Genomic DNA, 22,595 nt, shown 5'->3' with positions numbered 1-22,595 from the left:
TATCCTGAGAGCTTCAAATAGGCAAAAAAAAAATGATTTCTGTAGGTGACAGGTAGGATTAGCCCTGTGATTTCCTACATCTGATGTAGCTCTCCACGATCATGGGCATCATAGAGTGGCCATTTCTTAAAGGCCAGCCTCTCATTAAAGGCCAGCATTAAGAGTCCCCGCCCTAACTGTTGGGTTTGCTGGAATTACTTGTGGTCCTAGCTCTGCATGACCATGAGTCATTTCCTCACTTTTCTGTTTAAACATGGGAATAATAGTGCAGCCCAGGGTGCTCTGACCTTGTGGAGTCATTGAAAAGAGCAAGAGACGTTATCTCAGTGGCCTGCTCTTAGGGAAACTCAGAGTGATCCCAATGATGGGAAAGCTGTCATTGGCCAGTACTTGTGACTTTTTCTTAAATGTGAAAAGCAACTTTTTCCCTAATCATAAAAACTAAACTTACCATGCAAGCTGGGAGACAGCTCCCAAAGATACGTGTTATACGTGTTAGTTTCACTAGAGAACACTTGAACATTTCTGAGCAAATAGCTCAAAAGAGTGTGCACAGAACTGGAGAAAATGCCAGAAGAAAGCAGCTAAGGAATAGGATAGAAAATCAAGACACGTTTCCCAAGCATAATCAGTCGGTCAGACCAAAATAGTAACAGGTAAGAACATTTACAGACTTGGCTAGTATCCCGATATCCAGAGATGAAATTTGAATAAGCATCCTCTTTCAAGCATGCCCTAGCCCTTTGACATTGCAACGTGAAATTGTTCCCTACAGAGTTCAAGCTTGATAACTGTGCAATTAAGTTATGAAAACAGTTCACACACGTACACACACAGTTTTAAGTCAGTTTCCAATTTATTATTGGGTTGCGCTCATTGCTAACCTTGCCTTTAAGCAGGCCAGGTTTCAGGCTAGACATACCTAAATGTTATGGACTGATTTATTTATGGTTATTAAAAGAATCATATTTATTATCTGTGAAACAACATGTTGCTTTCCAAGCTTGTTCTAGAGCCTCCTTTTCTTTCTTTCTCTTTCTTTTCCCTAACAGGCTCTCACTATGTAGCCCTGACTGTCCTGGAACTTGCTCTGCAGACAAAGCTGGCCTTGAACTCATAGAGATCCTCAACCTCCCCAGTTCTGGGATTAAAGATGTGTTCCACCTAGGTTGTTCCAGGTTTGGTGACACACATCTTTAACTTGAGAGTGGTGGGGGAGATACCTTAATAGAGGGGGTCATTGTGGGTTTAGGGAGAAACTTGGTGCCAGGAAGGCTCCTGGGAACCCACAAGGATGACCCCAGCTAAGACTCCTAGCAATAGTGCAGAGGGTACCTGAACCAGCCTTCCCTTGTAATCAGATTGGTGACTTCCCTAGTTATCACAATCGAATCTTCATCCAGCACCTGATGGAAGCAGATTCAGAGATCCACAGCCAAGCTGGACTGAGCTTGTGCTAGCTCACAGACTCTGGAGGGACAGCTAGCAAGCCAGCATGGCCAAGACCCTCTGCGTCTGGGTGACAATGGTCTTCTGCGGAGCCCCTAGCAGTGGGACCAGGACTTGTTCTGATGCGTGAGCTGGCTCTTGGGAACCTATTCCTTATGGTGTGTTCCTTGTTCAGTCTTGATGCAGAGCGGAGGAGCTTGGTCCTGCCTCTGCTTGATCTGCCATGCATTGTTGATTCCCAGGGGAGGCCTTACCCCACCTAAGTGGAGAGGGAGGAGGAGTGGAATCTGTGCCACCATATTCAGTCAGCTCCTTTTGGTCAGTTAGCATGATGTTCTGGTCATCTTTCTAGAATGGCAAAGGTGGTGCTTCATCTGGGTTACAGTCACTGTTATGCTTGTCCTGCAAGGTTGCGTCCCCCTTAGCATTTGAAACTGCTCCACCTGGCTTATAGTGGTCTCAGATTACTCAGATTGAACTTAGTAATATTTAGGGTAAGACAAGAAAGAAAAGGAGAGGGGAATGTGAAATCAAGCAGGCTTCATATATTTTTTCCCAAGAGAGATATCAGTAAGTCTTGGGCTGTTCCTATGATTTCCTCTAGAGGACCATTCTTTGGAGATGCTTGGTGGTACAGATTCTCCCTCTTTGCATAGGCTTTGGAGAGAGGGGAAAAAAAGAGGCAGGAGGGGGCCTGTCACCTTCTCTTCATACTCTGAGTGTCTTCCAGTTCTCTAACTGTTTTAGTCTTGGCTGAGCCTCCCTGGGTTTATAAACATGGTGGTAATGTCAGCCATGTGTGCAAAACTCTTGTGAAACATGGGCGCCTGTGGTCCTCAGACCCAAGCTGACTATCCTTTTCAAGAGGGGAAGGAGGGGTGACATGAACATTTGTTTGCAAGCTGGTTTTAAAATAGGGAACCACGTGCTGGAAATAGCTCACCATGACTGGGTTATTTAACTCTGATTTTTAATTTTTTTCTATTGTGCTTTGCATAGACCTTGCCTACCCTCTGCCATGAAAATATTTGGAATTTATACTTTAAAGAGCATAGGCCACTTTGCTTGTTGATTTAATGCATGCTTGAGGTTTTATAATGGTTATTTATATTGGCTGACACTGACCCCTCTCAGAATGACCTGTTGATGTTGGACAGGGATAAGAGGGACCGAGTACAATGCAGGAAATGGAAAGAGATCAAACAGAATGAGCTTGTTAGTTTAGAAATGATGCCGCACGGCTTTACATGGAGATCAATTGTCTGCATAGGGCATCCTTGGAATTGCAGTATTTGGCCCCACTTACAGGAATGAGGCATTTTCTTCAGGGAAATCTAAGAGAAGTTTTCAAGCTGTCTTTTGCATTACAGTATCAATACACTTGGCGTTATAAAAATCTTTGGGTTATATAAAGTTATATGTAAATGTTATACATCTTTAAAGTGGGATGCAATCATTATTGTTTAGAAAGGAAGACCATAGAAGCCACGGTGCAAAGCAAGCCGTTCTGTGAAGTAAGTCCATTTCTGTAGACAGCGGGTTCACTGGTGTGCGTGCCTGCTGGGAAAAAAAAAAAAAGAAAGCTCTTGCTTTCTCCCTACGATTGCCTCTCATCCTTGTCCTCCCTTTCTTTCATTTATTCAATGGCCCGGTGTCAGTTTGTTCATAGCCCATTTCCTATGTCATTTATCACCGTACAAATGTCAGTTATGAGACAGAGGGACACACACATTTGACAGCTGCCCAATAAATTATGCAGAAACAACTTAAAGACAACTGCAGATGATTTTTAAAACACAACAGAGCTGTGGCCAGTTAAAGAATTTCCTCTGAAAGCTTGGCACAAGTTCTTCCCTCGTGAATATCTTATAAAATACAAATTACTCACCCACATCCACTTAGTGATGGCTGAGCATTGTTTGCGGAGCACACCACGGTGGCTTAAAATTTGGAACCAAGTAAAATGGAGTGTCCTGTAGAGAGCGAAGGGGAAGTATGTGTGTTGGGAATTTAAGAATTAAATCAGTTTGTGAATAAGAGCGCCAGTTGAATGATTCTAGAAGCCTGTCCCCACAGATGCGACTTGGCCATACATACTGTTATTTGGTGAGCACGGCGTTTCCATTATATTATAATCTTTTACCTTTATTGGAGTTACATGCAAAGCAAATTTAAATAGAATATATTTGCATAGTTAAAGTGCATACTGCCATACTGGTTTTAGAGAACTCTGGATGACAGCTAACATGCAGGTCCCAGGAGGAAACATTAAGATTATTATCATGTTGGTGGCAGTGAATTTTGCTCAAGTTTAAAACCCTGTCCTCACCCCACCTTGACTGTAGATAACACTAATAACCTAATGTATTGCTGGTGCCTTTGTTTTCAGTTAGACAGTCTCTCATTCTTCCTCAGTATATGGACTTTCTGTAGCTATCCATGCAGTTAGACAATCACAGATAGAGTCAAAACCAAAAAGCAGCAGCAACAAAATAAAATAAAATAAAATAAAAAATGCAGGGTTGAGTGAACCTCTCAGTGAAGAAAGTGTTTTCCACACAGGCATAAGAACCTAAGTTCTAATCTTTGAATCAGAGTAAATGCAAATCAGTTGCACACACATCTGTAATCCCAGTGTTCTTACACCAAGATGGGACTTGGAAACAAGAAAATCCCCAGAAGCTTACCAGTCCGCTAGCAGGGAGTAAGCAGCAGCAAGCCAAGGCGATCCAGCCTCAGAAGGTGAGGACTGGTTCCCGAGATTGTCCTCTGACCTATAAACACATGCCCTGGCCTGCACATGTCCACACTTGTGCACACGAATTTGCACACACAGATGCATCCCTGGTAGAAGTCTAGATAAGTGGTAGAATGCTTGCCTAAAGTATACAAAGCCCTGGATTTGACCTCCAGTAACACACACACACACACACACAGAGAGAGAGAGAGAGAGAGAGAGAGAGAGAGAGAGAGAGAGAGAGAGAGAGAGAGAGNATTTGCACACACAGATGCATCCCTGGTAGAAGTCTAGATAAGTGGTAGAATGCTTGCCTAAAGTATACAAAGCCCTGGATTTGACCTCCAGTAACACACACACACACACACACAGAGAGAGAGAGAGAGAGAGAGAGAGAGAGAGAGCTGTATAAAACATGTACAGACTTTTCTTGTTATGAACAGCATTTGTAACAACTATTTGTATAGCATTTCAATTTGGTATGTAAATAATCAGAGTATTAAGGGGGTTATGCAGAGGATATTATATGCAATTACTAGATATTTTAGGCAAGGAACTTAAGCATCCACAGATTGATATATTTTATTCAAGATTCCTGGAATCAGGGGCTGGAGAGATGGCTCAGAGGTTAAGAGCATTGCCTGCTCTTCCAGAGGTCCTGAGTTCAATTCCCAGCAACCACATGGTGGCTCCAAACCATCTGTAATGAGATCTGGCGCCCTTCTCTAGCGTGTGGGTATACATGGAGGCAGAAAGTTGTATAAATAAATAAATAAATAAATCTTTTTTTTTTTTTTTTTAAAAAAAAAAAAAGTCCTGGAACCACTTCCCCACCGCTAAACAAGATTCAACCAAATTTTGGGATGAGACTTGAAGATCAAGGATTTGGTTTTATTCTGTAGCCAGCGAGCCATTTTTCCTCTTCCATGGTGGTCAAGAACGTGTCTGTGACCTGAGGTACATCTGTCCATGGCTGTACCAAATCCATTAGAGGGCAGCCCCAAATCCAGCAGATCACATCTTAAGTGTTCTGGTATAAATCTGATTTGTTTTGGTTCTCACCGTGTCCTTTCTGTATCAAACAGTAGTGCAGCATCCCTACTTCTCAATAAAGCCACTTCCCCACGAGCGGCTCGAGCATGTTTATCTCCCAGCCTGTTGTTTACAGAGCTGTGTGTGGTGAGAAGTTTCAGTGTCTGTGAGATCCAATGGAGAGAAAGCTGATGACTTCATCTAGAACATGCCGTGATTGCAATGGGTGGAGTCACCTGGCGTCAGCCAGCCACTTGTTCTTTTAACAAATGGAAAGGAGCCGTGTTTTGACACAAGTGGGCAGCAGCGCTGGACAGGTGGTTAGTAACTCAGCCACTCTCGGGAACCAGCTTAGCTTTGGCGGGTTTGTCGTGTTTTGTCGTACTGTGTTGTGCTGTGTCTTAGTCCCATTTGTGTTTCTCTTGAGTGACCCGCTCTGGTGTGTATCTTTGCACTGTGTCCTACGTGGCAGGCTGTGGCCTCCGTTGGATTAATCAGTGTGCTCTCATCTAGGCCGTGTGGTCTCTGGTGTTTCCGGTCTGCAGTTCAGAACTCATTCATGGGACGGACAGGCTGGTTTGGGCATTTGCATCCCTAAGACTTACCTCTCCATCCCACTCACACGTCTCTCTACACATCCACTCCCAACAACACAAATATTGACTGTACCAATCATTCATTAGCAGTAAAAAAAAAATTGGAGAGCAATTATTTTTTTTACTGCGCTTGCCCTGAAAGACACCATTAATTACTTTATTGCCTGTGGAGCTGAGCCAGTTTCGGTGTCCCGGGAGCCTGCTCCCCACCTCCAGAGGTATTCGCAGCTCGGAGGAACACGGCACAGGGTGTCATCTGGCCGGCAAGGTGCTTACACTGCCTTCTGAAGTGAGATGTCCCTGCCTTGGTGGTGGAATCCTCACGATAGGAAGTCCACAGGTCTCGACCAGCAGTGACGACGGTAGGTCTCCTGAGGGCTCCACTGTGAGTGGAGGTGGGCGTGTGTGAAATTTGCAGTTTGTCAGCTTTTTAAAATTCTTTTTTAGAAAAGCGAAAGAAATTCTTGAAATCCCAGCGATAACCAACAGCCAGGGAGAGTTGTCTGCTCCTTGATACGGATGGTCTCCTCAAAGAGAGGAAAATGAATTCAAACCCTTGCCCGTCTTTCCTGCGCAGCCTGTCATGGCTGGACTTTTGCAGGTGGGCGTGACCCAGAGCAGCCATCACGGTGTTGTTGGGTGGTTTTCCTCCTCAGCCTGTACAGTGAGCAGAAATACAGAAAAGCCTGGAGGAATTTACACTTGGAGTTGAACCAGCCTGATCATGCGTGTCTGCTCAATCTGGACCCCTCCTTTCCGCTTTGATAGATGTGTATGTGTTAGAAGTGGATAGCTCTTTCACACACACATTTTCGCCTTATGTGTATGTGCCATCTTCCGCTGAAGAAAATGAACTGGAGCTTATTAATATTTCTTATTGTGAACTAGAGTTCAGTGTCTGTGGGTAGCAGGGAGCACCCTGAATCTGGCAGGACCATACCATTTATATTTAGTGTGTCTGTGATTTGAAATCCAGCCTGTGTTCACAGCAATGTTACCCTTTTACTGCATACTGAAATAGCTTGGCAGAAATGTAACAATAGAATGAGACTGTTGAAGAAGCTCCGGAGGAGACAGGCTAGAAGAGTTCATGGGGTTGGCGGATAACCAGGGTAGTCCTGGAGCACTGTGAAATGAGTTATACCGTGAGCCTTACGGCTGCTTAATCCAAAATAATTTTAGGAAATATTTCCCAAAAATGAATGCAGTAGAACCCAGTTGACTTGTTTTCTTCTTTATAAAGTCTTTAATAAATAAAGAGTAAAGTCAGCAAAGGAAAATCCCTCCTGAAGTTCCCGGTTTGGGCACTGTTTCAGAAGCTGACCACCATGTATCCTAAGCAGCTATAGGCTGGATATACCCTGGATTCAAACATCTTTTGCATGTCAGTGAAAGTCTGTATTAGTATCCCTTTGTAGCGCATGTTATATGAACAAAAAGTCAAAGTTTCCACTAGTGACATTCAACTAAATGATCAGTTCTAGCCTGCTTTGATTAAATTATATATTCAATTATTTTGTTCGAAATTAAAAACTTGATTATATTACCACATGCTATGTAATGTTACAGGTGCTGTTCACTTATTTAACAATAAGGCGCCAAGTGTGATTAACAATGTGGCTGCCAGAGGAAAGAAGCAAAATAATTATTTTTCCGATACACAGGTCCTCATCATGACTCACAAATCCATGTGCGTCTGTGGGGATTTGTTCTCGCTGTGGATTGGGGACGTCAGGGTGGCCTCCCCTCATTTCCCTATGAATGTAAAACCTGGACACTTCGCTTGCCAGGCAGGTTTTCCTTTCTCTCTCTCTCTTTTTAAAGACTGATGTTTAACTACAACCACTGGGACCTAAATCAGAGCATCCCATGCCTAAGTATGAATATTAATCAGACACCAGGCCATAGAGTGTCTCGCCGAGTTTGACAGTTTAAAGGATCAGTTAGTTAATTAGAAGATGACATGGCACACCAGGTCCCCAGGCTCTGTCCTGCATCCTGTCTCCTCTTTTCATTTTCCTTTTTGACAACTTGAATTACATCATTACTCGCAGTTTCCCTTCTTAGCCCCACCACGAAATGAGAATATTTTCAGCTTTAATTATCTGTGATCTCCTCCCCTACCTCGGCAAAGACCAGGGCTGAAAAATGAAACTCAAAGAAGCTTAGGAGAATCTGAAGTTCAAAGGCCCGCAGAGATCGGCCCTCCTCATCCAGCTGCACCGCTTCATAAGATGAACGTGCAGGTCTCTTCTAGCGCTGGAAACTGGGTTGCAGTAGCCATGGTGATGGCTGTTCATAGTGAAGGTACTTCAGGTGTAGATGTGTCATGTCAGCTGTCCCCATGGCTTCTCTGGCTTGAGGTGGAAAATCTTGTGAATGTCTTCGCAGGGTGGCCCCCAATTATAGTGTCCCATGTTCCTTGACCATCACCGCACCCACAAACCTCACTCCAAAGTCTGAATGATTCTGCCCTAATTATTTCTGGCCATGATATTTCCCTCTTGGGAATCTTAATATCAAGAATGCCCATGGCTCCTATGGAAGCTAAGCTTCCCCAAGGGAAAATAAGATTTAGAACAGCATTGAGTATTTCAAACGATGCTTTCTCTGATAAACCAAGTGTAATTAACTCTTTGGTCCTGTCTGTCCATTCTCTTCCCCATGCATCTGCCATGGCACATTGAAAGCTTGATTCGGCAGTTGGCTTGTGTGTCTGTGGGTTTACTAAGACCCTAAGTCTCAAGGGAAAGAGCTAAACATTGCATGTGTCACCCCCAGTGGATATGGAAAATGGAAAAGTTAAAAGAGAAAGGAGGAAATCTGAAATCCGTCACTGGTGCTAGGAGCCAGGCACGCTGCTGAGTAACTGACTACAAGCAATTCTTCGCGGTTCTGTGTGGCCCGGTGAAATGTTAGCCAAGGAAGAGACAGCCTGCGCTGAAAAGTCTGAGGTGGGATGTATGACCAAACATCCTGATTCCAAATCCCAGGCGGCTAGCCTAGCTAGAGCTTGCTTGTCGGGTGATGAGAGGTCTTTTTAGACGACGCCAGACGGCTCCAATTGCTAGATTCTTCATGACAGAGACAAGAGGGAAGATGACATGTGTGCTCGGTGGTGCGCTGTGGAGAGGAAAGGTGGTGGTTTCTGAGAGGTACCCCATTATTTAGAAGAAAGAGGGGAGCTGGCAACATGTGGTCAGCAGGGCAAACGGTGATCTGCTGAGATCCAACAGGAATGTATATTGTTAGAGGGGCCAGGGTGAAGGTCTGCAGTTAGAGGGAGCTAGAGCTGGTAGTGGTGTTTAGATGCAGGAAGCATCTCAATGCTTCCACGAAGTAGCCAGGAGACCTCATCCTATAGGACAGGAGACATCTTGGACAGCAACTTAGTAATTGCTTAAATGGGTGAGAATGCAGACAGTTATGTGGAGACTGTGGAGAAGTACAGGGGAAGACTGAAGGAAGAGGTGGGCCACAGCAGATGTGTTTCTGAAAGATATCTAGGGAACAACTTTGGGCTTCAGGAGGGGGGGTGGAGAGAGAGAGAGAGAGANGAGAGAGAGAGAGAGAGAGAGAGAGAGAGAGAGAGAGAGAGAGAGAGAGAGAGAGAGAACAAGAACCATAGTCAATAGTTTCCTCAGGGTGGATGGTGGCCCGGAAGCACATGTCTGTTAGTATGGAAACCCTAAGTTCATAGGCATCAAAGGAGGCTGCCTTCCTGTGTGACTAGTATAATGGCAAATACGGACAGCTTTGAAGACATCTGGAATCCTGTAGGAGAAGAAATCCCTGGGCACGTCTGTGAGGGACTTTTTAGATTGTGTTCATTGAGGTCGGAAGACCCTCCCTAGGCCCGGGCAGCAGCTCCTATGGGTTGGGACCCTGAACCGAATGAAAAGGAGTAAGCGAGCTGAGCAGTATCATTGATTTCTTCCTGCTGCCTGACTGTCTCATGCTCTTGCAGCCACAAGGGACTGTAACTACAAAGGCCCTCCCTTCCTTGGGTTCCATCGGGTATTTTCCCACAGGGATGCAAAACAGAACTAATATCCTGGGTGAGAGGCATGGGGGGAGCCCAGTGCAAGAATATGGGATGAAGAAGAGTCACAGAGGTCGTTTTTCCTAGAATAGCAATATGGGAGGGGGAGTTGTTTTAAAGGACAGATATTAATACACAGGCTGCAGAAAACCTGCTGCATTTCAGGAGGTTGGCATGAAGTCGGAAGTTGGAGCCCGTGCCACTCAGAATCAGTCAAGAATCCTGCCACGTTACTGTCACCACGTAGCTGGCACAAGAAGTAGGGAAGAAATGCTGTGGGAGAGAGTGGGTCTGGGGCACCACAAGATGGGGGGTTCTTAAAGCATGGGCACAGAGAATGTACCCTTGGCTACAGAGCAGCTCAGCATGTGACACACAAGTCTCTGGAGCCTCCTTTCTCCATAGCGCCCCCGGCCCGTCTTCATCCTGCCTGGCATCTCTCATGTCCAGAAGCATCCTGTTCTTCCCTCTGCTCTACACTCCTGGGCTGTGCTGCTTTACACAGGACTGTAGCCAGAGGCATCGTCAATGGGTGAGGCTGGGAAGAGGGTACTGAGAATTTAATAAGTGCTCATACTCTTTTAAAAATTCTTAAGTCAGGTGGAGGATATCTTTGGAGTTGGTTGTGGTTTGGGTTTTTTCTTCCAAGGAAGGCACTAACATGAAGCCTTTTATGATGCTTATAAGACAGTGTGCTTATAGCTAGAGTCTTCATCCTCAGCACTCTTCTTTAGTGATGCCAGTCCGTAGTATCCAAATGATGGTGTCCTCCTGCTCTAGAGAGCACAAGCCATCGGTGATAATTAGTTGATGAGGAGGTTGAGTGGGGCCATGGTATGGCTTGCCCAAGTACCCACTTGCCTGTGAATGTGTTCCATTTCCTATAATAACATGACTTACCTCCAGGTGGGTCAGAGCAGGACACAAACAAAGCCAGGCAGAATTCATTGTCCTCCCAGGTCTCCCCTGCTAGGAAAGGAAGATGGTGAAACAGGGTCTTAACATTCTTCCCTTCCTTCCAAAACCTAAATTGTGGTTTCATAGAACCCACCCATCAGCTTTCAAGTTGATATCGCTGAGCACAGCACTGCCTGTGGGCACAGGCAACTTACCTGAAAGATGTTAGCTCAAGGCCTCCCAACATTTGAACACACTGTCATCTCTCTGGTACTAGTGTTGAGCTACAGCAAGCCCAATAATATCAAACGTATCTCACCAAAGACTGTTCTAAATCACTTCCATTTTCCCTGCCTCTAGGCGCTAGCCGTAAAGACGAGAATCCTAAAGTGAGTGTGTTGCCTGTGATCTAGTGTCCAGCTCCTCCCATTTATAGTGTAGAAAACTTTATTAGCGTTTGAACACACATATATCAGTTTTTAAGATTAAGTACAATGTCACTGGTTCTCATGCAGCTCACAAAAATACTAGATTTTTATATTTTCCCAGAGAAGTTTTAAAAATTAGGATTGCCATTTGTTGGCAACATCTCCCTCTCAAAACAAACCGTTGGTCACGATGACCTTTGCTAACTTCCTCTGTGAAGTGCTGTAACTAAATCCAGGGTAGAAGCTTCGTAAGTAATTTCAGACTCGGTGGCACTTGAACCTCATAGGTACCAGGGAATTATGAAGCCTCAGTTGGCAATGCTTTTCCCCCCAAGTAAGTGTCTTCGGTGCTCCTTGTTTATCTTCTGAGTAGAGCTGTCTTAAACTATGCAGCCAGCTTCTGTCTAATGCCCAGGTTACCCAGCACACATGCTTCCCCCATTATCCAGCCTCTTCGGCCCTCACAGCCAAGCAGCCCGTGACTCAATCTTAAGCTCTTAGAAGGGACAGTACTGTGGGGGGGGGGTGTCCTGAATTCCAGGATCTGGAAAAGGACAAACAAAAAGGAAAAACTGACAAAATAGCCACAGGCACTCTGGTCCCATCTCAGAGCCTCTGAAAAATAATACAAAGCTGTTTGTGGCTTGGATGCCCAGTTCAGAATTAAGATATAAGCTCTCTCTGCCTCAAGTTTCATGCTCTCTGTCCATCTGCACGTATGTGCCTCTGTATGTGTGTTTTTGTTCATGTGTTTGTACATGTGTTTGTACATGTGTACATATGGATGTGATACTACCTTGGGTATCATTCCTCAAGACACTAGCCGTATGTTGTGGTGATGATGGTGTTTTGAGACTGAGCCTCTCACTGGCTTGCATCTTGCCAGTTTGGCTAGGCTGGCTGTCTAGTGAGCCTCAGGAATCTACCTGGCTTTCCTCGCTGGCACCGAGATCACAATAACTTGCCACCATGCCCAGTTTTTCTTCAGATTCTAGGGATCGAAGCCAGGTTCTTGTACTCATACAGCCGAGCTTTTGTTGACTGAGCCATCTCCACAGCCCAACCCTTTCAGTTCCTTCAACCTTTCCCCCTTCGCTCTAGCGTAAACAACTACAGGCCCTTTCTCGAGCATCGCTTCTGTCTCATCCTTCATCTGCCTTCAAGTGCACAGTTCTTGAGGATTTACTTGTCTATGCCCCATGCCTGGAGGCTCCAGCACCACTCCACTCAGCAGATTCTCTCTCTTGTTGGTCCCTGACTCGTCCTGGATGCCACTCTATCCCAAAGCCTTAGCATAAACCCTTATCTGTTTGAATTAAATGGTTGGGAATATAGAAGGCCATGCCTCAAGAAGGTGGCAACGTGCAGATGGTGGCAGATGCTGTAGATCTTCAGACCAATTTTGATAGGGAAGCTGGCTTTAATATGAATGCGGGAGCTGAAGGATGGGGTTCAGACTGCAGCATGCAAAGGCCAGGGAAGATAGCAAGTCCACCAATGGGTGGTAAAGTGAAAGATTTCAGACATCCCTCAGAAAACAGACCAGAACACAGCAAGTCCTGGAAGCCAAGCCTACAGAGCTGGTGACACAGTGTGTGGGAAGCCACAGTGAAGCTGGACTGGAGTACAAAGTGGAAATTCGTCCTACCCTGGAACTCAGCAGGCTGTCAGTATGGTGTGGTATAGGCTAAGTCTTCTTATTTTTAAATCCATATAGTTGCTTTATAGCATTTTTTTACACATCGCAAGTGATTAATTTTGTGCATTGTGGGGATTAGATTTTATTTCAAAAAAACACGCATAAGTGAAACCAAATTTAAAGAGAACGATTACATAAATAGTAGCAGAGGCTACTGATGAATGGACATCGCAGCCCCCTGTAGCTGGAAGCCACAGAAGGAAAACGGGAAGACCTCACAGGGCAAGACGCTGTAGATATGTCACCTAAGCTGAGGACCAAAGGACAGAGTCCGACAACTGGGACAGCATCAGCAGTCTCAGCCAGAGCCGCTGGTGCCCCCATGGAAGCCAAAAGTGAGATGCAGAGGACAGGGCTGCTGCATGAGGACAGGGGTTGGACCTGCCGTGTTGATCACTAAACAGTGGTGTCTGGTTCCCAGTGGTTGATGAGTAACAATGGCGAGCGAACGGACGGAAGAATGAGACAAGGCCCTGACTTCTAGCCACAAACAGGCACCACTGGTACTTACACTGCAGCCCTAGGCTCTGACATACAGAGGCTGGGAACAGTGAAGTAGTTCTCGCAGTCTCTCTTAGGAGGAGCTCCCAGGAGATGCCGCCTCCCTTTAGTGGGACCTACCTGCCACTACCTGAGGTGGCTTCAGGCAGAGGGTTTATATTTATATCATAATATATAACCAACCTTGCATAAATCCGACACCTTGGCACTCCGTAGCTTCAACAGGACCATGACAGGACCTAGGAGCAGCCGAGCGGTCAAGACCATACACCTCATTTCCAGGGACCAGCTTTGCCCTGCTACTGCTCCGTTTTGTCACATGACGCTCAAGCTCTGTGTACCAGAGCATAGAAACTTCACAAAAGTGAAACCCATATTTTAGATTGCAGCTGTTGATGTTTAATTGTTTCTGATTTTCTGAATTACCATTTAATTAAAACAAATTTGAAGATGCCGCCACTGTGCGAAAGCAGCATCCAGTTTGAAACTAACTTAATTTTTAAAATAATGAGATGAGGTCACATCTGCTCTCCTCCCTCCCGCGGTTTTGTAGCTTTTGGTTGTCCCCTGGGTATTCTTTACAAGCGTGTTACTCTATAAATCTCTGCGACACACCAGAGATGTTTCCGTGTGTCCCCAGAGGGTCTCCCCTTTCCCGGTCTTGTGCCATGACCACCCTGTCCCGTGCCTCCCTCGCTCCAAGGAGCCAGCCCTCTACTCTCATAACTAAGTCTGTCTTAAGTCGTCTGGAACCTAAGCTGTTGAACTTGAGCTTGTCTGGATTCCTGCTGCTTTTCCAGACCTCTGCTTCCCATCACTTTCCTGTCAGTGAGGTTCCATTTCTTCTTTCTTCCCAACCTGGACTGTATTGCCATCCAGCGGAACCTCATATGCAGGGATTGGAGCACACACACAGGTTTCTCTCAGGTCTGTGATCACGAGCAAGGTGGGCTAGGAGCATGGCCCAGTCACAAGAGCCTCTGTCACTTCCACAGATCATATAGAATGAACCTGTTACGTATCCATCATCCTTCCTAAGCCCAGACATCAGAAGTAGATCCTAGATACTTCCCATTTGTCGTACTTGGCCGAGACTCCTGTGGACCCAGCTCTTTGGTGGCTATACATGGGAGGAAAAATTGTCTAGAATGAGACAAGACATCGTATGATGCTGGCCATTCATGTCTGGTCCTGCTGGCCTTAGTTTCTTTTTGTGAGGACATTGTGTTTCTTGAGCTGTTTTCTTTACCAGACCCAGCCCTTTCCCAACAAGAAGGTAGCCTGTAAAGCCTACTGCATACATCAGCATTCCTAATGGCCAGGCAAGGTCTTACCTGCCTTAGGGGTAAGCAGTCCAAACTCTGATCTCATTGCTGCCAGGTGCATGCCCAGTGTTCTTGGGCACATTACTTTGGCTCTGTTCAGCCACAGTTCCCACCGGGGTTGAACAGGAATGGCTGGGTGGGGTGGTGAGGGTTACTGGCTCATTCTCTCATTAATATCAAAGAACCTTTGCTCAAATCCAAATGTCCTTATTGGGTACTTATGATCCACAAACCAAATCCAGAACCAGCCCACTGAAAACAGTGGATGAAGTCTATGTTTAAGGGTTTGTTATGAATATACAACAGTGTGATAGTCTTGATTCTGATACTTGTCCCCAAAAGATATTTTCTCTCTGGCCTACCCTTGTGAGAAAAGGTTGTTGCCCCTAACTAGTGCTAGAATGGTTTTCCTATCCCTCCAGATTGTCAGTTTTTCTTGCTTCGTTGGCCACTTGCAAAATATGTTCTAAGAACTCTGACAGGCTTTTGTTCTTTGATGAGTACACCCCTGCAACACTGGAGCAGGTGGTATTCTGCTATAAGGTAAGAAAAACCCAGTTCCCAAGATGCTATGAGCTCACCCTACCCTTCTGCAAGTTATTCCGTAGACTGCACTGAGTCATCTCAGCATACTTCCCTGCCCTATCCAGATGCCCACACCACAGCCCACACCATGCCCTTGTAGGAACTCAGACTTGGTCTTCCCACATGCTTTGTGGGATCTTCTGGGGCTAAGGATCACTCCGGGCATTTTGGGGAATCCATTCTCAGGAATTCCAAGTTCATCTGGGGAAAAGAGAGACACTCATCTATCATCCATGACTGGAAGAGGTCCAGGCAACATCACAATGTTTTGTGGCCATCCAAAGACCAGACATCTCATAGGGGTAACTTCATAGCTCATGTACATAAGGAAACTTTTCTTTTTGTTGAAGCTGAGGTCTGTCAAGATCTTTTCTCTCCCGCTTTCATGGACACAGCAGGTGCATTCTCCCCATTACTGGCCTTCACTGCATTCTTGTCCAGCAGCCCCTTTGTGATCTACTTATCAGGTCTTAGAGACAGATGCTCATCTGCCTGCATGAGATTTGAAGGCGGCTGCAGTATATGCTCATCAGTCTGCTTGCCTCATTCCTTACCCAACCTCCTTGCAGGGCACAGCATCTCCAAGAGCTTCAAGCACAAACAGGAAGCTGTCAATCTCCAGCAGCCAGAGTATTCCATGAGATTCTTAGATGCTTAGGCAAATTTCCTTGAGACAGCAGACCCCCCAATCAATCTGGAGAAGGAAAAAACCTTTTTATTGCTCAGAATGAGATTTGAGAGCCTGCGCTGATGCTCTAACCACACAGAGCTTCTTGGAAACAAAACCACACTCACAGCTGCTCCTGCGTGTCTTCAGGTCATCTCCTTTGTGTTTGCTGGTACCTTTGAAGATGTGTTCTCCTCAGCTAAAAAGGCACGCTGGCTTTCCAGTCTTGCGTTTCAAGCGAATGCCTGCCTCTCATCAAGCCCAGGGCAACTCGCTAACTGTGGTTCAAGCAAGCTGTCAAAACCTCAGCTTGCCTGGTTGAGGGTTAACTAGAAGGCATTAAATTGTTTCCTCAGAGCGTGACTCTAAATCCCTGGCCGAGACTGGACTATAGGACTTATAGGAATAATCCTTCTGTCCAAGGCAGAAAAGATGTGTTTCCCAAGCTTTAGGCCTTAACTTTCTGGTGGAAGCAAACTCCCTTTGTCTCTGTTGAATATTGTTTGTTGATTCAATATTCAACTAACTCAGAAAAGCTACCCTGCAGAGTTCAGATCTTGTCCTGTATCTGATACTGAATTTGTTTGTTGGTTATTTACCAAGTACCCTCACAGGGGAGAGTTGGGTAGATAGAAGCTGCACGAGGCATGGGATCTGGTTCTAAAAGAGTTTCAAGCTAGGAAGAGGAGACTGGTGCAGACAGGGGCTACAGGAAGAGGAGGGTGGTGCAGGTGTCAGCTAACTCCTCCTGGGACTTATGCAGAAGGTTCGCTGTGGCCTGCAGTGCCATGGTCTGCAGCGCGGTGCTATGAAAGGGAGGTGAGGTCAAGGACATACTAACGGACATGAAGTTGGATGCTCCAGGCAGAGTGCAGCACCTGACACAGTTAAATGCTACCAGACACCAGTGTGCACGTCCCCAGCAGATGAAGAAAAGGAGGACAAATAGAATGACTTGGCCCTTGGTTGGGGAGCTTTCACTTGGTGCTGTGGTGAACTTGCCAGGTGGTTGTCGTGTGCACTGGGCGTGTGTAATAAATACTCTAACCACGGTCTATAGTAAGGACTGGAGGATGAAGGAGATTGGGGCTGGGAGGAAGATGTGTTAACAATTGTGATCTGAAAGGAAGTTGAAAGTGATCCGAGGAAGGGCCAAGGCGTTAAGATCAACCTGAGTAGCTGGGAGACTTGGGGGAGGGCAGTTCTGTCCCAACACTCACCGACACGACTGTTCTACATGGCATTTTTCTGCCTCGTTGCCCCTGTCATACCACATCTATTTTTGCTGTCGTCCAGGAAGTCCATAGGGAAGTTTTTGTCTATAGTTTGATGAGACCTGTGTTTCTCATACACCAGAGAATATGAGCAGGCCCTATTTTGTGTATCAGACAAGATAACACAGTTTGTGTGGAAAACATGTGTTCACTTTAGAGAGCTTACTCAGCAGTTCTGTGCAGGTTAAGTTCACATCCACGCCTCTGACCCTGAGCATCACCCCTGTCTTGGGTAGGGTTTGTATTGCTATGATAAAACACCATGACCAAAAGCAACCTGGGGAGGAAAGGGCTTATTTCATCTTATAGCTTAGAGTCCATCATCCAGGGAAGTCAAGGCAGGGATTTTGAGACAAAGAACTGGATCAGAAGCCAAAAAAGAATGATTCTTGTTGGCTTTTGCTGCCTGCTTTCTTCTAGCTCCCAGGACCACCAGCCCAGGGGTGGCAGCACCCACAGTAGGCTAGGCTCTCTCACATCAATCATGCATCAAGAAAATGCACCATTGGCTTACCCACAGGCCAATCTGGTGGCAGGGGGCGGGGCGGGCATTTTCTCAATGGAGTCTTCCCAGGTAACTCTGCCTGTGTCTAGCTGACATCAGAACTAGCCAGCACAGTCTTCAGTGAATTGGATGTCCAAAGACCAGTTACTAAAGCTATGCTCCGGCCCCTTCAGTGTTTGTAGATGGCCTCCTGTGGCGTATTGAGCACTCTGCTGACCCCTCTTTGCACTTCATTTTTTTCAATGTCCACGAAGGCAGGAAGAGACAGGTGTGAGAAGGTACCAGGGGCTGAGCAGAGCACCTTGTACTCTGACAAGCTTGTTGGGATTCTCAGGTAATACCGTTGCTAACTGAGGAAAACACAATGACCATCTTCTCCAGACAATAGGTGCCATTGCGCAACGTGCGGTTTTTCATTCTTGCCTTCCAGTCTCTAACAGTGAGTGTCCTCACACTGCCACTGGGATCAGTGTGACTCAGTGCTCAAGTGTGTTTCATCACAGAGGTGAACATTTCTCGGGAAGATTATGATTCTCAGAGGCTCAGAGAAAACAAGATGTGAAAATGAAATTTGCATCGGACATGTGTTTGACGATTGTCCCAAGTAAGGGGCAGATGTTCACTTTGTTAGTCTTGTTTGGAGCACTCTGGGCTTTTAAAAGGCTCCGAAGACCAAAATGTTTAACAGGCACTGTGTTGAAGCCCAGTGGAGTGTTCACTACAACTCTCTCAGCTTGGGATTATAACTTAAAAGATTCATAGCAAGGCATATACATCTTTAACAATTCCACTTGGGTTCGTTTCAACATTTATTTGTGGTTGTTTGAAAATAAGTAAACAAAGAACGACAGTGAAGCCAAGGGTCCTTGTACCTTTAGAGGAGCCAGCCATGACTGCAAGCCTTCCCTTCCCATGGACACCTGGCACTGTGCTGTTTCAAGGGGGCGCTCACCCGCTTGCACTGGCATTCGCGGCTTTGTGGAGCCGCCAGGTGGTCTTCCACCTAAATCATCCAGCCAGCTGATCTGTGTTTCCTCATCTCCCAGGGTTGCTAAGACTGCCTCAGGAAGCTTAAGCCTCCTGTAAGGAGCCAGTAAACAAACAGGCTGGTCACTGAGTCTGAAGCTAGCCCAGGGACTGGAAGATGGCTTGTGGGTAAAGTACTTGCTGCACAAGTATGGGAACCTGAATTTGGATTGGGTATCCATGCCAAAGCTAGATGTGGCTGTGTATTACTGCTTGGAGCGGGAGCAGGGGGATCACTGGGGCTTGCTAGGCACCCAGCACAGTCAAAACAGCGAACTCTAGGTTCAGTGCAAAAGGCTCTATCTTAAAAAGTTAGATATGAAGTGATAGAGGGGCTCATTGGAAATCCATCTCTGGCCTCTTCATGCGGATGCATACATGCACACACATGTGCGCGCGCACTCACACACACACACACACACACATACACACACCAGAGGGACGGGGAGCAGTGGTGGTTATCACCCTGAGGACAGGAGTATGGTAAGGTGACAGTGAGCACACTGGAAAGTAGATGCCTGTAGGAGTCGCCTGCAGGTGACCTAGCGCAAGTTATCCTCGAGAAGGTTCCTGTGGACTGAGACTGGGTAAAGGGTTGGTAAGAACTGGGAGGGTAGAGCAGTTGAGAAAGAGGAAGAGTGTGGTTGGAGTGTGCTGAGAAGCAGAGCTAGGTGGAAGAGGAGAGTCCTGACAATTGATAGGCAAAGACCAAATTTTGCCAGGCCTTCTGGGCCCCTGGGGTAAATTTTGTGCTTTTATCCAAATATGATTAGAAGTCACTGGAGGGCTTTTAGGCACGTGCGGTTGGCCGTTGGTCAGAACAGACTCAGTGAGGAGCTGGATGCAGGCAAGAGACAAGGGTACACATAGGCCTATCCTTCCTTCGCTCTGTGTCTTGAGGAGCTTTCCCTTCTCCCAGGTCTGTGCTACAACACTCTGGAAAACAACTGGTTAACATGTCCACAATTAAAAACGAGAGGACGGAGGTTCCACAAGCTGCTAACTACATAAGACCCTTCCCAGAATCCTCGACAGTGGACAATCAAGGCTCCTGCTCTGATCCACCCTCCAGTTCAGTCTATGCCTGCCTTTGCTGGTACCAGCCAAGGCAGAAACAACAGCCAAGGACCTGAAATGGAAGTGGCCATCCTCCCCTCCAGCCATTAGAGCTGTGTGCTGGCCCAGCCGGGGGGGGGAGGGGGTGAGGCAGTACCTTATTTTCTGTCTGGGAAATGGGACCCTACCCACCTGTTGGCTACCGGCCTAAGTAGGAGTTAACTGGCTCGGGTTTACTCACATCTCAGGTGTGTCTCGGCTCCCAGAAAAAGGAGGCATTATTCTTGCACTCCCATGACACCTCCTGACAGGGCATGTGGGAGTCTTTCTCAGACAGTTCACCCTTTATCTAAGGAAGGGGGTGGTGGTGGCTCTGGAAGAGGTTATGGGAATTTTCAGCATTGCCATTTTGGGTTAGGAAGAAACACCAATGTGTTGCATTCAGGCAGAAGGGCAAGCAGGGTTGTTTTTTTTTTTTTTTTTTTTTAAGTAGTTGTAAAAGCCTTGAAGCTTGTTCAGTGGCACGGGGACTGAATGAAGACGCAAGAAACGTTGTCTTTTAAGACAGAACCTCCCCAGCGCTGTCCATGCTCACCTTCTGTCTTTACTATCCACTCTTCCTGCGTCCTTGACACACACACACAACCCTAGACACAGCTCCAGAACCTGGGCAGCTGTGGGATACCAGAGCATAGGTGGGAGCAGCCAGTGACAGTTGTCTCTGAAGTGTCATCTCTGCATTATCTGTGACATCTGCATCGCTGAGGAGATGGCACGGGGCTGGCTGTGCTTCTGTGGCTTCCAGGTCACTTTGACAAATAAGTTTCTGCCTTCGGGATTGGCAGGGGATGTTGGTAATAATGTCTGCTTGCTAGCCTGTAGGGCAGCCTCTCTCCTTACCCCACCTAGCTACTTTACATACTCACGGATCTAGCTTGCAATTTAAATTTGTATATTTTATTCATAGGTGGAGCGTTTTTTTTCCCCCTACAACTTTGTACAGAGCTAAACATTATTGGGATATTATTCAAAACGTGTCCTTCCCATAAAAATCTGTTTATGTGCCATCATTATCTGCAGCATTAAATACATTTTATATCATCAGAAATTTTATGATATATTTAAAAATGAATTTCTACTTAGGCAAAATGCATTAGGGATTATCCTAAGAGACCCTACTGGAAAAAAAAATGTAGTCATGTTTATTTGTAACTGCCAGAAAATGGCTTGCAAAATTGTTAGTGTCTTTTTATTATTCCCTACCACTGGAGCACTTGCTTGTTAATTAGAGAAATTTCAACTGTCATAGTTGGCAATTATAGCTTCTGTATCATTGTCTGTTATGAATAGTCAATGAGAGCTGATTAATATGCATGAGCAGCAGTATATATCGCGTGTGCATTGGACCACAATCCAGCTGCCAGAGTCACTAGGAGGAGGGAGCAGAGGGTGTGTGTGTGTGTGTGTGTGTGTGTCCCCGCGCGCGTGCGTGCATGCTGCGAGGGAAGGAAAGGCAGCGTGGAGGAAGCAGAGAGTTGTTTTGCAGCCTCAGCGAGCCATGCCTGCATGAGGCTTTGCAGCTGCCTGGCACACCTGAGGCTCTCAGAGAGCCCTTCAATGCCTGCATGCTGAGGGAGCGGCTTCCCGGGCGCTGGCGGTCCTGAAGGCTTTCTTTGACATTCCTCCAAACATGGGATGCAGCTTGTGCAGCGCGCAGAAGCAAGAGGAGCAGTACAAATTACTCTATGAAGTTTGCCAGGTAACGCGCGGCAGGTTGGGCTGCAGTTCTCCACCTGGCAGCACCCCTCCCAGGGCAGGGATCAGGAGTGTGTGTGTGTGTGTGTGTGTGTGTGTGTGTCTGTGTGTCTGTGTGTCTGTGTGTCTGTGTGTGTGTCTGTGTGTGTGTCTGTGTGTGTGTCTGTGTGTCTGTGTGTCGTGTGTGTGTGGCTTCTGCCTCAGCTAGCCTTGTCCACTTCTCCGGAGATGTTCTGTTAACTCCCTCAAGAAATGTGCCTCCTCGCAGCTTTCCGGTGCTGGGTTTCGAGAGTCTAAAGAGCTGTTGCAAGTCTCGCAGTGTGTTTGAAGTGTATCACGGGAGCTCCATGACAACTAAGTGCTCTCCAGAGCGCCCGGCAGGAAGGGTCAAAGAGTGGTCACGCATCCCTTGAACAAGTTGGGGAAGACGGGGGCAATGATGGATGCCTGCAGTGTGTGTCTGTTTACAAACAGGTTTAAGGTACTGCTTGCCGCGGGACAAAGTCCTCTGCCGAGTCTTCCTCTCAGCAGCTTCTTGTAACGGGGCATGGGGTGCACGTTTATGTCTCGCGCTTGCCACGTCCATACATCTATGTCTCTGTACAAACATGAGCAACTTCGGAAGCAAGTGACTTGATCTAATAGACTGTCCCCCAAGCAGGTGACTTGTCATGGCTTCTACATCGGAACATGAAATTTCAGTTGCGACGTAAGGGGATGTTTTCAGTACAACCCAGCTAGCTTATCTTCATCTGTGTTGAGTGTTTTCTTTTTAAATATTCAGTCCCGTCTTGAACAAGGAGGTTTGACACAGTTCTTGGTAACCTAACAGTTAAGGATTTTCCTCTTGAATCATTCTGACTCTTTTAAAAAAATAATTTCAGTAAACAGAAAATCACAGTCCTTTAAGTTTCTTTTTTAATCAGAATGGTAAAATAACATTATTGCGAGCAAGAGAGTGGATTGCGTTTCTTGGTTTATAATATAAATGGCAAATTAATACATTTTTTTAAGAGCCAGG

General features: G+C 46.2%; 1 protein-coding gene across 2 annotated transcripts in view; it reads left to right on the top strand.

Moving 5' to 3' along the window:
- Pdzrn3 (PDZ domain containing ring finger 3) overlaps positions 1 to 22,595 on the top strand; it is a 225,089-nt gene that overhangs the window by 158,880 nt on the left and 43,614 nt on the right. The window contains exon 1 of one of the 2 annotated variants that reach the window (XM_050149401.1): positions 21,374 to 21,578. The exons of the other annotated variant lie outside the window; for it this stretch is intronic. Coding sequence (XP_050005358.1) covers positions 21,510 to 21,578 — 69 coding nt within the window. The 5' untranslated portion in view covers positions 21,374 to 21,509. Of the gene's footprint in view, positions 1 to 21,373; positions 21,579 to 22,595 lie in introns of those variants that run through there. 2 annotated transcript variants of the gene reach the window in all.

The sequence above is a fragment of the Alexandromys fortis genome, unplaced genomic scaffold (genome assembly GCF_014885135.2).
Source record: "Alexandromys fortis isolate MF-2015 unplaced genomic scaffold, M_Fortis_MF-2015_v1.1 scaffold_48, whole genome shotgun sequence".
Taxonomy (NCBI): domain Eukaryota; kingdom Metazoa; phylum Chordata; class Mammalia; order Rodentia; family Cricetidae; genus Alexandromys; species Alexandromys fortis.
The sequence above is the reverse complement of the archived record's forward strand: the minus strand, read 5'-3'. Positions and strand labels throughout refer to the sequence as shown.